This window comes from Podarcis muralis, chromosome 3, assembly GCF_964188315.1.
Source record: "Podarcis muralis chromosome 3, rPodMur119.hap1.1, whole genome shotgun sequence".
Classification (NCBI taxonomy): Eukaryota; Metazoa; Chordata; class Lepidosauria; order Squamata; family Lacertidae; genus Podarcis; species Podarcis muralis.
The window spans coordinates 84175594-84193272 of record NC_135657.1 but is presented as its reverse complement, the minus strand read 5'-3'; the positions used below and the strand labels follow the sequence as shown (position 1 = coordinate 84193272).

Genomic DNA, 17679 nt, shown 5'->3' with positions numbered 1-17679 from the left:
TGGAATTTCAAGTGGAGGCAGGAAGTGAAGGTTGTCCGTGCAAATTTCCTTATGTGTCTATAAATACAGTGGTACCTCAGGTTAAGAACTTATTTCATTCCAGAGGTCCGTTCTTAACCTGAAACTGTTCAACCTGAGGCACCACTTTAGCTAATGGGGCCTCCCACTGCCGCCATGCGATTTCTGTTCTCATCCTGAAGTAAAGTTCTTAACCCGAGGTACTATTTCTGGGTTAGCGGAGTCTGTAACCTGAAGCGTCTGTAACCTGAAGCGTATGTAACCTGAGGTACCACTGTACACCCTGGGCTCCTTTTAACACCCCTTGCTGCTTCCTCACCCAAGAACTACTGTAAGCCTGTTTCTACAAGAGAAACACAATGTATTCAACCAAGCAATCTCCAAATCCTGCTCTTTCCACTCCCTACCCATCTTATATACTGTGGAAGTATATTGCGCAGGATGTAAAAGTTACAAAGTCATCATCTCAGGAAAACATACCGTTCACTAAACTCGGGTTTGTATGTGCACGCAAGCGTGGAGTGTCACTGCAAGCCAGATACTTTGCTTGCTGTTTCTGCACCAACACTTCCCACTTTCACTGTTCCGTTTTTTAAAAGTGGCTTGCCTCTTCGGCAGCAGGAATTGCTGCCATAGGAACGGCAAGCCGTCATACTGATTCTTTAGATCACAGCCTTTGCTATCATGCATTTGACTGATATCATACATATTATATGAGAAAGAGAGGGAAGGAAGGGCTGGCTGGCTCTTCTTCCATTTATCACACTCCCCTACCTATACACGCTGTATCACCAACGCGGCCGACGCGTTTGTTCGTGAGTCCCCCTGTTGATGTTGCACAAGCAACGTTTCCTGCACTGTCGATAGCAACGGCTCCAACTGTTCCAAGGTCTCTGCCAAAAATAGCATTTCAAACAATTAGCTGAAGACTGGAGAGCATTTGCCAAAAGAACATAGCGTCTCACAGGTAGCATTTCCCCAAGTATTAAAAAAAATCAACGGAAATCTTCAGTCCAAAGAATTCATAAAAGGAAAAAACTGTATTGGGAGTTAATGCACTTCTGAGTTTGCACTTAATCTGTTGAAGGACCAGTCTTCTTCAAGTATAAAAAGACCATTCAATTGAACAATTGATGTGACCGAATAACCTAAAGCATTTCTGTGCAATTGAAAGAATCCTGCACCCCCAATTAATCAGTAGATCAGGGCCTCAGATGCAGCACTGCCTCCCCTGCTCCCAGCAAAAAATTAAGACTGCAGGTTGAGTTCAATGAGGCTTTTACTCTCAGGTAAGTACGAATAGGTTTGTGGCCTATGGGAATATGGGCTGGGCGCAGCAAATCCAGAGATGAGGTGAGCAGCTGGTGGGCATGCATCCTTGGGAAGACCAAATTTCACAAGCTGCATGTCTACGGGTAAAACATCCAAAAACATCCATTATGTTTTGCAGAGATTTGACCAGCATAGGGGGATATATTATGAGAACTTTAAGCAGCACTGCTGGATTTGACCAAACCCTTTTCTAGTTCAGTCAGATGTTTCTGGAAAACTCACGAGCAGGAAATGAGTCCAATCCCCACTACTGCTCCCCAGCAGCTGGTATTCAGAAGTATCCTGCCTCGGAATCTGAAGATTGCATATTGCCATCTTGAGTACAGACCCTCCAAGTGTCCCTATTTTCCAGGGACGTCCCTGATTTAGGGAAGCCATCCTGGTTTCTGATTTGATTCTGGAATGTCCCACTTTTCCTTAGGATGTCCCTATTTTCATTGGAGAAATGTTGGAGGGTATGGTAGGATGTCTCTATTTTCACTGGGAAAATGTAGGAGGGTGTGCAGTTATCTGACACCCAAGCTATCTGAAGGCAATCCTGTATAGGGAAGGGTTGGTTTTTTTTAAAAAAAATGCTTCATGTTTTATTATGTTTTTATATATGTTAGAAGCTGCCCAGTGTGACTGGGATGAGGTATAAGCAGTAAAATTATCATTATGGAATGGGGTGTCCCTATTTTCATCGGAGAAATGTTGGAGGAGAGATGTGAGTAGCTTCACATTTCGTGTCATGTTTTAATTTCGTTTGCTCAAGTGGTCAGGATTTTGCCCCCAACACCCAACATTTTATACTTGCTTTTGAAACTGTTGAGGGTTCGAATCAGCCTCAAGGTTTTTCTTCCATCTCTCCAGTGACCTTCCTGTGATCAGTTTCTCTCCAGGAACCTCAGGAACTCCCATGCCTCTAGCAAAGGCAGAGGCGCCCTGGTCCGTCAACAACATGTGGTCTGTCTGAAGGAGATAAGATATAATAAGAAGCTACTCAACAAAATAGCTGGACAAGCATGTTGCTGCCGTGGACATTTGATAAAATGAGTGAAAGACTATGAGTCATGGGGATGGGGAGAGCATGTGTGTGAATTCGACAGTGTTTAGTTTGCTTTGGTTGTTTGTTAATGTTGTTAATGTTGCTTTGTGGATTATGAGTGCTGTAATGCTTTGTGAATTTTATAACATGACTTTTCTTGTGGTTGAGCTGTTTACCATATTTTTTAAGTTTTTCTGTTTTATAGTATTTTACCGAAGGTGGTTGTTTTACTGATGATTTGGTAATTATTTTATATGATTTATGTTGCAATTGTGATGTTCAGTGATATTATTTATTGTATGAAAGCCGCTTTGTGACCCATGCGAGTGAAGAGTGACATAGAAATATAATAAATGAAATGAAATGAAATAACCTCCCCCCCCACCACACATTGGCTTTAAATGACTAGAGAAGGTTTGAATGAAGTAAAAGAACAAAGTCAAGGATAAATCTTATGTAATCTTAGCAGTACAGATATATTTTTAGAATATGCATATTGTGTTTTTCAAAGTGTACACTGCCAAGAGGCTAAGGACATAATGAGATGTACATTTTAATAAAGAAATCTACATCCATTGCCCATTACAGAATAAATATCTTTGCAATTGTGCAAGGCTTCGCATATAGAAGAGACCAGGATCTGACCCCTGAAAGATACTGCCCTTGATGTATTAACAGGGCCAACCCAAGCCATTTTTCTGCCTGAGGCAAAGGAGAGGGTGCCACCACCACCATTCCATATACAAGGGCCAGCTGAATTGGCGCTTGAATTTTACTTCAATACTGGCAGGGAGACAACACATTTGACGGCAGTAGGTTTACACAGGGTAGGCTGAGCAGCCCAAAAAGCTTTGTCCTCCTGCCGCTAATAACCCCTCTCTGCCCCTAAGCATTTGCTACCTGAGGTGGCCACTTCGTTCTGCCTAACAATAGGGCTGGAACTGTATAGCAAAATGATTCTGTCTTCCTTCTTCAGTTCTAGTGGGGGAGGGATGCGAAGGCACAAAAGGGGCAAAGTGTGTTTCTGTGTGATTGTGAGGAAGGAAGAAAAGGAGATGGAGGGGCCCATCTAATTGTCAGAGGAAGCTGCCCCCTGGTATCAAGCTACGGTCAATTTCAGGGCATATGCAAGAAGCCACACTTGGATATGAAATAAAACAGCTACTTTTTAAGCATGCAGAAATGCTGCCTTTCATTTGCTCGGCTTCTGTCACATGGTGTTATATTAATGTGTACCCATGCGCTCCACATGATCCGCTGATGGCAATTTCATAAGGAGATAGCATCAATTGCTACAGGTTGCACCCTACTTCCTGGTTTTGTTGTGACTAGTGAACCTCTTGACAAAGTAGGCAGGTTGGAGATTTACATACAAAGAACAGTACCATGCATATGTGGATGCATTACTCTGTTACGATAGTTTCCCACATGGTGACCAATTCTCTGGTGCCAAATGAGCAAAAGTATCTCCTTGTTTCTGAGACAAGAAACACTCAGGAGAATTTTCCTCTCTCGAAGTTATGAACAAGGAAGAGTTTTCAGTCTCCAATAAAGGACAATACAAATAGTCAGGCGATGCATACCTGTGCTTGGATCATATATTATCATTTGCAAAGCAGGACAATGGTGTCAGTTTACTCTTACATGACTGAAATGTTCCAGCTCTTTTCTTTCTTTCTTTTATTGTTTTGAACATTTGCTTTGTGTAATACTGCCCTCTTCTGCTTTTGTAAAACAAAAAAAAAGTACCAACAGTATCTGTAGCTTTTGCATATTTACTCAAAAGTAAACCACACTACGTTCAACAGGACTTACTGTTGAACTCAGGTTAGTGTAAATAGGGTTGCAGTCTTAGATGCAATACATAAAATACCACCACGAAACAATATCAATAGAGGAGACAATAGATATTAAAAACAGGCATATGGCTCTGTGAATGCACCTTGCTACTTATTCTTTAAAAAAATACATACAAATTCACACACTTTACCTTTTGTGCCAAAATCATGATAATTCTTTTTAAAATCATTTATTTTATTAGTGAAAGTCATTCAAGAAAATCTAGTCCTATATCTTATTATGCATACTTAAATCACACTGACTTTAGCTTATATCAGTTTCCCCTTTCCCGAATTTACCACACACACACACACACACACACACACACACACACACACCTGAAATTCAACACTAGAAACTGCATAGAATGGAGATATTTAGCACACAAACAAACCACTGAAAGTGCACTGGCAGGAAATGACACATACAGTGGTACCCTGGGTTACAGACGCTTCAGGTTACAGACTCTGCTAACCCAGAAATAGTACCTCGGGTTAAGAACTTTGCTTCAGGACGAGAACAGAAATCGTGCTCCGGCAGCGTGGCGGCAGTGGGAGGCCCCATTAGCTGAAGTGGTACCTCAGGTTAAGAACAGTTTCAGGTTAAGAATGGACCTTCAGAACAAATTAAGTTCTTAACCTGAGGTACCCCTGTAATCTTAGCTCAGAGGAGCCAATGAACAATCTCCAGGGCCAATTCCATAGCTAGAACATAGGAAGATGCCTTACAATGAGTTAGACCATTTGTCCATTTTCTCCAGTATTGTCTGCTCTAGAAATAAGGGACGTTGTGGGCTTCCAACTCCCATCAGTCCCAGCCAGTGTTCTACACCAGTGTTCCCCAACCTTGGGCCTCCAGCTGTTTTTGGACTACAATTCCCATCATCCTTGACCACTGGTCTTGCTAGCGAGGGATGATGGGAGTTGTAGTCCAAAAACAGCTAGAGACCTAAGGTTGGGGAACACTGTTCTACACTAGCAGTGGTTCTCCAGTGTTTCAAACGGGAATATTTCCTGGAGAGAAGATATAAGGATTTGAACATGGAACCATTTAATTGCAACACGTGTGCTTTGCCACTGAGCTACAGCCCTTTCTCTTCATTCCTGGCTAATATCACAAATGATCTAAAGGTAACTGGTAGTACTATAAAAATAGATATTAAGGGACCATGCTATTTCTTTATGTGTGGATGTTCAGGGTGGCAGGAGAGGATATATTGTTTATTAATATCCTTCCTAACTTGCGCTAGCAAGTTCCTTTACTTAGCCGAGTTTACATTCCCCTTTAATGCAGAAAACTAGCTGCAAATGCATGTGAGTTTCTTAAGACTATATGCAATTCCATCTGGCTTGTCCAGATTGAAATGTGTTCTAATATTTTCCTGGTAAGACCCCTTGAATCCATCCTAAAAGAATAAAGACACCACAGTCTTATTCATAAGCAATAAAAAGGAAGTTTACTCACGATCAGGCAGAGCACAGTGTGATACCTGAAGGCAGGCTTTAGGTTTAAAGTTACAAGATTATACTAACAGGTTTATGCCATAAGGGAGACGACCTGGGGGACTGCTTGGCTGGCAGCCAGCAGTTCATTCCAGGAAGTTCATAGGAAGAAAAGAAGATGGAAAAGAGAGAGTGGCAGCATGCCTTGGCCTTTTACCAGGTCTGGAAAGGAAGGTCACATGCAAGGAAGGATGCTCCAAGCCAGGAGGAACAGGAAGTTTCGACTGGCTGGAGGACCAAACATTCCCTTGCATGTCCACTCTAGCAAAACAAGGAATGTTGTATTTGACTGCTCCCAGTGGATTACACCCCACACTTTAGAGATTTATATCTGGCACCTTTTCAGATGCCTGGAATTGGCTTTTAGAGTAGATAGTGTGAATGCACTACTGGAAATCCCTTTTATTTGCTTACCAAACATTCATCCGTAACCACAGTTCATGCTAATTACAGTTCCCGTTGACTTTCAAATGGATACATGACGACCCTCATCTGAAGAAATCATGCATCAACCCATTAAAATTAATGGTACCTAAGTTAATCTTAAGCACCAACTTGTCATATTCATTTCAGTGCAGCCCGAGTACAACAAACCTGTTCTAGATTGGAGCCTTCTAAGAAATTTGCCAAAAAGCTAGAATAATATCTGATGTTCATTGGGGAAGCAATAACTAATTTATTTAGTATAAGGACTAGGAAACAGCTCAAGACAGGATTGCTTGTTTACTATTCAGATGTCACACACAACTGCATCATATTTTTCCATGGTATTTTCAGTGTTCCATCAAACAAACAAATAAATAAATAAATAAACAAACAAACATTTATTGTCACTACACCGCCTGTGTGCAGTGAAATTAAATGAGCCCCCCCCCATACACTCAGTCTTATTTGTGCTCTGTGTGCTTGCCGGAAGTCAATTGCACCACTATTTTTTTCTATTCAGCAGCCCAACAGCCCACAGATAACATCTATAAAAATCATAGTCTGTTCTATTTTTTTTAGTTCTCACCTTGTTAAACTTGTACTGGGAGTTTTCCTGCATAAACAGCCAATGAAATAGATGTGACCTTAATTTTCAGCTTTTACATTCAAAAACTCATTCTTTAATCTGGTAAAAGTGCAATCCTAGGCTTGCCCTGCCTCTGGCAGGAAGGTAAACAGGGAACCAGGCAGAGGGCCTTCTCAGTAGTGGCACCCTCCCTGTGGAACGCTCTTCCACCAGATGTCAAAGAGAACAACAACTACCAGACTTTTAGAAGACATCTGAAGGCAGCCCTGTTTAGGGAAGCTTTTAATGTTTGATGTATTACAGTATTTTAATATTTTTTTTTGGAAGCCGCCCAGAGTGGCTGGGGAAGCCCAGAAAGATGGGCGGGGTATTATTATTATTATTATTATTAATAATAATAATAATAATAATAATAATAATATTCTAAAAGAATAAAGACACCACAGTCTTATTCATAAGCAATAAAAAGGAAGTTTACGCCGGCTCTTTCGGCAAGTAAAGCGAGATGAGCACCGCAACCCCAGAGTCGTCCGCGACTGGACCTAATGGTCAGGGGTTCCCTTTACCTTTACCTTATGCTTGCCCTGCCTTCTCAGAAACAAATTCCAATGTATTCAGAGGGGCTAAATCAAAGATTATCCCAACTGGTTATTGATCAGAATAAATAAATCTGCACCAAATATTATGCATATACAGGATTGCTGCCCAAATGAACTACTGTTGGTGAAAGCTCATACCTGATAATCTAGCTAGTCTCCAAGATGCCAAAGTGCACTGACTTTTTGTTGCTAAAAGAACTAATCCAGCTACTCTCCTGGGACTTATTCTCAAGTAATTATTTCCTCTCCTACTGCAAATAAGAAAAGCACACCACAAATTTTGGTAAAGCTCCAAAAGCAATCATTTAAGAGATCTGTACTTCTGAGGAATTATTCACTTGTGAAAGGAAATAGTCTGCCCAGCCTAATGAAATGTATCTCAATAGACTATTTAATAGGCTAAGCTCATGGGTGTTGCTAGACAAAATCCAAAGAAATACACTTTGGCCACCAGATGGAGCCAATATTGTGCCACAGAAAGATAACCAAGTCTTGGAGAAACGTATTTATTTTGCTTGTTCAGAATGGTAAATTTCAAAAGGGCCAAAGAGGACCTGAAACAAAAATTTTCATAACCTGGTATTCTTTGATTATATATTTGCATTTAAATTTCTGATTAGTTTCAAGGCTTAAGGAAGTTTCCCTAAGTTTATAAAGAAATGGTCACACATGGGGAAAATGCATTTTGCCTTACCAGGCTGCATGAAAAGAAATAGCATAATACGTATTCACAATGGGGGTTTGCAACAAAATATTGAAGTTTGCAGTGTTCCTAGCGGGGTGTAAAGTACCTTGTTTTTTTACCCAGTTCAAACATAAAACAGACCTCCACCACCACCACCAAAACTACAATTATGAGACTTACCTATTCACTTATTCCATACCATGAATAATTTTGTACATTACTATCAGTTTGCCTCTTACTTGCCTCTTCATGTGCACCATGGCAAGAAAGATCAGCACTGGCTAATGATGTGCCAGTGATCAAGATACATATCACAGAGAAAGGCAGCTTCCCATTTTCTAGTCACAGGTGAGAAACACAACTTCAGCAAAAGAAAGTGTTCTGGCTTCTGAACAAGCAAGGATACAAACCATGGTTTCATAGCCTGGCATTAACCATAGTTTCCTGATGCAGACATAACAGGAAACGTGGGCTCCTGATTTGTTTCCCTGCTCACACACGAAGGGGTGGGTGAAGTGGCTGTGTGCAGTTGCAAAAAGCTCTTTCACATCCGAGCTTCTTAAAGAGCGCTTGTGATGAACTGCTGAATGTGGCCAGGACCTTAGATCCCTCAAAATAAATATGAGGGTCATTCAAAATGCGCCTTGGTATGTCAGTCTTTGGGTTTCAATGGTGCTTGCTAAATGCCTGCCTAATCAGTGCCTTTTCAGCTTCTTTCTTCCCTTCCCTGCCAGAGAGTAGATCTGCCTCTTCTGCAGCTGTTGACCAACTGGCTCTCTAAAGTCAGGACTAGAAAGCCAAGGATGCAAAAATTAGGAAAATTCCAAAAATGTCCAGCCATGACTATAATCAGGAAACAGGTAAATAAGACCATGAAGTGTTGGGGGGGGGGGGGTTGTTGTCAAAATAGAACATTGTTTGAATTGGGGGAATCTCAAGGGTTTGAAATTCCCCTGAGAGAACCCTGCAAAGACTCTCTTTTTTCTTTTTCACAAAGTGAAACCTTGGTGCAACTTGTCCCTTCTGACATTTTAAAATCAGCAATGCAGTGATATCATTGAACAATGAAGTACTGGAATTAAACGTAAACTGTAGAACGATGTAGCGAATGGGCATGATGGGTTTAGAAAGGCTTGGTCCACAATTGCTGTTTTTGAGGAGGGGAAAAAGATGGCAACAGAACACATATTATGGTCTGTCAGAACCTCTTCTCCCAAAAGAAAAAAATTGAAAGGTGATCACACAGTCTGAAGGAGTGTCTGTCGAACCCAGATATTTTCCTATATTAAAAACAAACACACACCACTTTCAATCATTCTTGATGATTGGTCATGCCAGCTGGGGCAGGTGGGAATCCAAAATCCTTTGGAAGGCCTCTGGTTTTCCATCCCTATCGTATTTTTCTTTTGTTCAAGTGCACATTCGGCCTACCTTTTCCATGACCAGGCGAGCGAGCTTTATTGGGTTGGCTATACATTTCACTGCAGATACTGCTCCGGAGGCTAGATTTTTTCCATCCATGATAATGGCATCCATTTCCACTTCACCCTTCTCATTTAACACAGAGCCACAACCTAACAATCAAACAGGGGGAAAAATACATTAAGTATTACTACTCTATGAGGGAAACAACTATAAGTGCATAAGTAGATGGGGAATAATGGAGCACTGTATGGAGTGATAGTTTCTCATGTTCTTACTTTGAGAGCCTCCTCACAGAGATGCATCTGGCACCTTCATTTTGCAGTTTCCATCATAAACTGAAGATGAACCTCTTTACCCTGAGCTTTGACAACTCATATATATTTTAAGACTCACCCAATTCTCTTGACTGTCACTTTATTTTCAACACTAGTTTTTTTTAAAAGGTTGTTGTAACCCACCCTTGGACCTCATGGTGAAGGGTGTAAGAAATCTAATAACAACAACAATAATTTGGAATCTTTAAATATACAGCCCACAAATTTCTAGTATAGCTTGAACAGTCCTGAAGGTTCAGAACTTGAGTCAAATGAAACAAAAGTGAACGATTGTGGATTCTTAAAACACACTAAAAATGTGGGGGTTACAATAAAGCAGATTTTTGTTGCCACCTACCTACCAACCATGAATTCTCTCCTACAAGGTGCTAAAATAAATAATGTCACTGCAGTCCATGGTATACGTGCAGCTATAGCAAAGCCTCACAAATGCAAAACCTTTCCATTTTTGCTTTCTTTAAAACAAGCCATCAGCCTGAGTTCCTAAACTGCAGTGCTAAGTTAGAGTGTGTTTAGTTGCTCAGTAAGCTATATATCAAATGCAGTAGTTGACTCTTAGGGTCCCTTCCAACTCTATGATGCTGTGGTTTAGGATGATTTGGTGCAATGGTGCTGCCCAAGGAAGAAATTCCAAATGATACCCTGTGCCTGCATTTTAAGAAAAGAGGGGTACTTGCTGCCCTTTAATGGCACCTAAAAATCTCCACCTGACACCAGCGCCCCCCTTTTTTACTTTATTTATTTGTTTAATTTGCATACCGCCCTTCATCCGTAATCTTGGGGTGATTGACAGAATAAAAACAAAAGATAAAAACACAAAATACATAATAAATAAGCAAGACTGGCTCTGTCTTATTGTTTCCTAATTGCCCTGTTTGCAAGTGGGATGAAGAGTGTTTTTTAGAACACCGTGGCTCACTTGCAGGTTTCTAAGGGTAATCAGAAAGGATAACACCGTTTTGGCGTATTTTCCAAGAGCAATGGACAAAGTAGCCATTCCACAACCCCTCCATGCTCTACCAATGTTGTCAATGTGCTCCTGCAGCATCACATTCAACCCAACATGACAGTAGGACTGCTTTGTCCTTTATGAAGATAACAGCTGCATGGTATGTTTCAACTCCGATCTTTTTTGCACAGCTCATTTTCTCCATATATTTTATGAGCCTTAACACATGTAGATATGAGTGACTACAGAACTAAATACCTTGTACATCAGGGGTAGCCAAAATTTAACGACCTGGTTGCTTGGCTATCACAACTACAGGCCCACATAATAGCTATTTCCCCTGCAAAAGCACCAGTGGAAATATGAAGTACTTTTACTTACAAGGTACCAAAATACTGAATTTTTCTGAATAAAGAGGAAGTATTCTCAAACAAAAGCTTTGCTAATTTTAGAATGGAAGGATCTTGCAAAAAAAAAAAAAATAGAGAGAGAGAGTCTTACACAAACGCTACATTTTTATAAGCTTGCTAAATGTCAAAGTTGTCATCGACTGATGATAACTCAGATTATCTCAGAAAGGTTATCAGGGATTTGTGATGGCTTAATAGCAGCTCTTCATAATCAACATCATCCATCCCCCTCTCCTTCAAAAATTGGGGAGAGGGGTTGCTTTTGACTTATGTGCAATAATGACTGCAATCCTAAACCAGATAAGTAATTCATCCAGTTCTGGTTCTCAAAGAATAAAGCAGTCTCACTTCAAAATGGCACAATTCATTCACAAAGTTGAATACATTGGTCTGGACTCTCCCAGCCTTCTTTTTTTACTTCCATCTTAAGTAACTCTGGGAAACAGGCCACAGTACAAGTGCCACAAAGCTGGCGGCCGCGGAGACAGTTGCGTGGTCAGTTGTGGTGTCACTCAGCTCTTCCATACCTCCAGCTCTGTAGCACTTGTACTGTGGCCTGGCACTGATCTCTTGTCTGTTGTTTTTGTTGTTTAGTCGTTTAGTTGTGTCCGACTCTTCATGACCCCATGGACCAGAGCACGCCAGGCACTCCTGTCCTCTACTGCCTCTCGCAGTTTGGTCAAACTCATCCTGGTAGCTTGAAGAACACTGTCCAACCATCTCGTCCTCTGTCGTCCCCTTCTCCTTGTGCCCTCCATCTTTCCCAACATCAGGGTCTTTTCCAGGGAGTTTTCTCTTCTCATGAGGTGGCCAAATTATTGGAGCCTCAGCTTCACGATTTGTCCTTCCAGTAAGCACTCAGGGCTGATTTCCTTAAGAATGGGTAGCTTTGATCTTCTTGCAGCCCATGGGACTCTCAAGAGCACCATAATTCAAAAGCATCAATTCTTCGGTAATCAGCCTTGACTGTCTGTAACTTTGGTTAATAGGCAGCAGAGAGTGGAAAGGGATACCGACAACAAAAACCCCTTTCCCACAATGAATGAGGCTCTCTAAGCCATGTTTTGAGAATCACTGGCACATAAATACCTTTTCCTCTCATAAAAAGCAAAGGGAGCCACACTGGTCCATAAGGAAAATTCCAGTTAGGCTGTTTAATACCATGCTGCCAGTTTACCAAGTCAAGCCAGTGGAATTGTCAATGTAAAAATGAGAAGAATCCATAAAGAGGAGTTATCCTGCCAAAATTGTATCTGTTTTATCATTGTATCTGTTTTAACAAAAGCATTTTGTTTGCAGAAAGTACACATAGTGAGCAACCTGCTGCATCTCCACAGTGATACTGCCCTTCATGCAAACATATCCCCAAATGGTTCACACTGAGATAGATTACAATTTCATAATTAATCCCCAAGCATACCCTCACAATTAAAAAAAAAGCACTTTCCAAATTCTCTTCAAAACCAGCCAAATGGGTGACTCACTTCCAGTGTTTAAAATATAACTCCCTCTTCCATCAGATCTAAAAATGTCATTTTATTAAAAAAGCCAGGGAGAATAAAAATGTCTGGAACTGGCTCCTAAAATGCAACAATTCCCAGGAGAGGGAATTCCATAACTGATGATAAAGCCCTGCTCCATCACGCACAGGCACAACTTCTGTTATTTATATTTAAGACAACCGTTTGCTGCCCTGAGGTGCTTGAAATGTAAAATCTGAGAAAGGGGAGGCAGTGGCAAAAAGAGAAGCAGTACATGGTTGTTTCAGTTATTTGTGCTAGGGCTTAGTTAGAAGCTGAGTTCCATTGGGACAATGGAGCTAGGCCGCAGGCCGTGGGAGCACAGAAGGTTCACAAAAATTACCTGCATTAAAATGAGGATCCTCTTCCATGACTACCACAGCTTCTTCCACTGCATCTAATGCACTCCCTCCATGTTTAAGGATACCGTAACCTTTCAGCGCTGCTCTGGTGACACCAGAACGACATCCGTCTTCTCTGTCTTTAAAGATGCGACCAGCTCCACCATGAACCACGATTACTGGCTTCATGTTGTTTCCTGGATAGAAATACAGAATTGTTACTCGGTCAGAAGAACCAACATCCCTTACAAAACAGACAAAGTCAAAGCATACTGCCTTCCTCTAATTTCACGTCTCAGCTGTGGAAATGGGATGAGCTATTGCCTAGATCTCATTCACGAAGTGACCACATAGCTCACAGGACATCTCCTGACCCTGAAAATCCTGTCAAGAGTTGTACAATGCTGACATTTTCAGCATGTGAGGAATTCTTTATCTAGAATCTTCCTACCAGCTGAGGGCTCAAAGTGCAGTCTTACTCCTGTTAAGTTTAAATGGACTTTTATTACTGATTAAAAGAGGAAGGAAAACACACAATATTTCATGAGGAGAGAGCATTACACAGGCTTAGCCAACGCAGCATGTTTTCCAAGTAATCAAATCACTTCATATGCTGCCTCAATAATTCTAGCTCACATTGTTTTCTTTAAAAGGTCGTCACCTGATTAGAGAAATCTTACAGTGCAAGCCTAACCAAGTCTGCTCAGAGCTAAGTCCTACTGAGGGCAAAAGGCTTTACTCTCAGGTAAGTGAGTATACAATTGCAGCTTTAATATATTAGTTGTATGCAGTGCTGTTATTTTAGAAAAAGAGGTGCCAGAACTCACCATGAATGCCTCCCTTGTTCTCTTAGAATGGCAATAGCGCTTACCTGAGAGGTGCCGGAACTGAGTTCCGGTTAGTTTCGGCAGAAAAGAAGCCCTGGCTGTATGAATTTTAACTGATTACATCTGCATATATTTGCATGTACATAAAATATTTATTTTGCAGGGATAAGAAAGCACTCTCTCTATGTTTTCAGAAACCACATAAATCTGTTGTAGCAGACACCATCTTGTGAGAAGCATCTTTTAAAGGAAGGGAACAGACTCATCTATAACGATGCCTGCCATGTACAGTTATTAAAAAGGAACATTTAATAATTAACATTAAGGGGGAGGAAACATCTGTGACCTGGTTAGGTGGGCTACATTTTAGTCAATCAAAAGGCCTTTAATCAATAAATCTGATCGATTAATGATTAATAATTAATCAGTATCCTAATTATGATTCTCATGGAAAGTATGAGGGAGATGCGTGTGCCCCCAAAACATCCGGGAACATCATGGGAGTGACGCTCTACCATTGCTGTTTTGCAAATGCCGGCAGTATGACTGGTGACTGGCACCTCTCCTTCACACTAATTTATCATATCAAAGACCCATGGTGAATTAGTATATCTGCAGGCTGCTGTGTGAAGCTCAGAGCAGCTTGTCTATCAATGGGCAAGCTTTCATAACCCAGTGTCTTCATTCTGCAATCTCTGTGCCTATCAAACTCGCATGGCATGAGCAATCCCAGTTTAGCTCTGCAGAATTACAATACTTGGTGAAAAGAATGGAGGCATGTATGTTTCCAGGGTGTAAACCAGGACACACATATTATTCTAAATTAGAAGGCTACTTTCAATTGTATGATTTTGATCAGTGCAATTGATGCTGTAAATCTAGTGCTGAAAACTGTAGCCAAATATTTTTACAAAAACATCTACTGAATATCTAGGCAAGGGCACAAAAGGGGATGGAGAGATTTGGTATACGATTGTCTGCCTCAGAAAAAGCTCTTCCTGTGCAAATTTATGTTACAGGAATGAGATACAGGCACACTCCCTTGAGGGAAAATCCATAATGAAGTAAGCAGAGTTAAACTGATCCTTTCTTTGGAAGTTGGGGGCGGTATGTGTACTTAAAAGAAAGTTTTTCAGGAAAAATTATTTAGGCAAATAAGTAAATCAGCATCCATTAAATAGGTAAAGGTAAAGGTACCCCTGCCCGTACGGGCCAGTCGTGTCCGACTCTGGGGTTGCGCGCCCATCTCGCTTAAGAGGCTGGGGGCCAGCGCTGTCCGGAGACACTTCCGGGTCACGTGGCCAGTGTGACAAAGCTGCTCTGGCAAGCCTGCACCAGCGCAGCACACAGAAACACTGTTTACCTTCCCGCTATAAAGCGGTACCTATTTATCTACTTGCACTTAAGGGTGCTTTCGAACTGCTAGGTGGGCAGGAGCTGGGACTAGACAACGGGAGCTCACCCCGCCGCGGGGATTCGAAACGCCGACCATACGTTCGCCAAGTCCTAGGCACTGAGGTTTTACCCACAGCGCCACCCGCGTCCCCAGCGCCACCCGCATCCCCAGCCATTAAATATTTCCCATCAATTTATATTTAAAATATTATATTTGATCCTTCAGGGGTATTTTCTTGGCATGGCTGGCTACTGTGTATTCCATACCAAGAGAAACAGATCTTATTTCTGAGAAAATATATTATTTATTTAGATTTTGAAGGGGATTCTGCCACCAGTGCCAATACAAGTGGATTTTAGAATTATAGCCAACATCAGTTTATTTGTAATCGTTGGGAACTTGTCAAAAAATGTGTCACATACAAAATATGTACAGTTGTTTGTTTTTAATGGCATGGAATGCTTAGGCACATATGACAGTTCTGGATGACCAGGACTGCCTCCAGATTATCAGTGTTTTGTGTGAGGGATTCAATCACATACTGGAAAGCTGAGTTTGTGCAATTAAAGTGGAGCAAAGTGCTCTATTGCTGCTGCAGCAGCAGCAGCAACAACAACAACAAAACTTTTTGCTGTTAGGAAAGAGGTGGGGAAATGCACTAAATGCTGTTGGATAAATGACTGGTTAATGCAAATACGTCAAACCACTGCACAAGCAAATCAGGATGAATGCTCATATCTCTATAGCCTCCCCACAAGCACACAGTAAAGACTGGGCATAGTATGACATCTGTGTAAGCTTTCTGCAAGCAAATCAGGGTGGATGCTCAATAAACAGGTCACATTGAAGAACCCTACACAGCCACAGAACTCATCAGGGAAATGGGCAGTGTAGCAAGCCTTGCTGAAAGCCTTTAAACAGGAATGTAGACCTAAACAGGCCTTTTTAAAAGTGCCCAATGAGTCTTACTCCCTAGTAAGAATGGGATTACAACCAAAGGGTAGTATTCAACTAAGTCCTGCTCATAGCAGACCCACTGACAGGGCTGGCCCAAGACATTTTGGCACCTGAGATGAACTACAATACACCACATACACACACACACACCAGTTGAAATGAGAGGGGAGAGTATAAATCAGCTTTAGTGTGAGAGGGAAGTGTGAAGATTTTATGGGGGAAGTAAAGATCAGCAATGGAATGAGCGGAGGAGGCAGTGGAGGAAGAGGAGGAAGGAACAACAGAGGCCAGCCCTGCCCACTGAAATTAATGAACCTAAATTAATCATGTCTATGAGTGTCAATGAGCCTACTCTGAGTAGAGCTAGCATTGGATACCACTCATAATAATGGTGTATTTCCCTGTGGAGTCATCGCACAGAGGAAAGGGGATATTGCAAGATGTGCATTATTTCCTCCTTAAGCTGCAACCACAACATGATGCCAAAATCAGAACACCTGAGAAATTTAGGTCAGGCCAGGGCTAGGAAAGAAGCAAAAAAAAAAAAAGCTAATACAGTTGTACATCGGGTTAAGTACTTAATTCGTTCCGGATGTCCGTTCTTAACCTGAAACTGTTCTTAACCTGAAGCACCACTTTAGCTAACAGGGCCTCCTGCTGCTGCTGCGCCGCCAGAACACGATTTCTGTTCTTATCCTGAAGCAAAGTTCTTAACCTGAGTTACTATTTCTGGGTTAGCGGAGTCTGTAACCTGAAGCGTATGTAACCTGAAGCGTATGTAACCTGAGGTACCACTGTACTATTCTAGGCTACATTAACTGAAGTATGGTGCCCTGATCAAGGGAAGTAATAATCCCACTCTATTCTGTGTGCCCTACAATTTAAGAAGGATGTTGACAAGCTAGAACATGTGTAGAAGAGGGTGACCAAGATGATCAGGGGTCTGGAAAACAAGCCTTATGAGGAACAGTTGAGGGAGCTGGGTATGTTTAGCCTGGCAAAGAGGAGATATGATGGCCACCTTCAAATATCTGAAGGGCTGTCAGGTGGAAGATGGAGCAAGCTTCTTTTCTCCTGCTCCAGAGGCGAGGACCCAAACCGATGGCTTCAAGTTACAAGAAAGGAGATTCTGACTAAACACCTGGAAGAACTTTCTGACGGTAAGAGCTGTTCAACAATGGAATGGTCACCTTTGGGAGGTGGTGCACTTTCCTTCCTTAGAGGTTTTTAAAGCATAGGTCAGACGGCCAATCTGTCATGGATGATCTAGCTGAAATTCCTGCATTGAGAGGTTGGACTGGATGACCCTTGAGGTCCCTTCCAACTCTGCAATTCCTTCAAAGCCCTCCCACTGGCGAAGGGTTTTTGCTAGGCCACCTGTGACGTCTCCCTTATTCACACTGTCTGACTCTGGGAACGTGTGGATTCCCCCGAGTAGCTAGCAAGCTGGAGGGAAGCCAGCAAAGGGAGGAAAGCTCCCACCCATACACTCATTCATCCATTCT

The 17679-nt window shown here is 41.7% G+C and overlaps 1 protein-coding gene across 9 annotated transcripts in view; it reads right to left on the bottom strand.

Annotated features, from left to right (window-relative positions):
- The window catches only part of ASRGL1 (asparaginase and isoaspartyl peptidase 1), a 77334-nt gene that overhangs the window by 18087 nt on the left and 41568 nt on the right, over positions 1-17679 (bottom strand). For 7 of the 9 annotated variants that reach the window (XR_003705810.2, XM_028722755.2, XM_077926256.1 and 4 more), the window contains 4 exons: positions 12997-13191; positions 9446-9588; positions 2147-2301; positions 793-911 (listed from right to left, as the gene is read on the bottom strand). Coding sequence is in view for 8 of the 9 variants with exons in the window: in XM_028722755.2 (XP_028578588.2) it covers positions 793-911; positions 2147-2301; positions 9446-9588; positions 12997-13191 (612 nt within the window). In the remaining variant the exon portion in view is untranslated. Of the gene's footprint in view, positions 1-792; positions 912-2146; positions 2302-9445; positions 9589-12996; positions 13192-13267; positions 13417-17364; positions 17671-17679 lie in introns of those variants that run through there. The other 2 variants (XM_028722761.2, XM_028722759.2) reach the window with 2 other exon arrangements.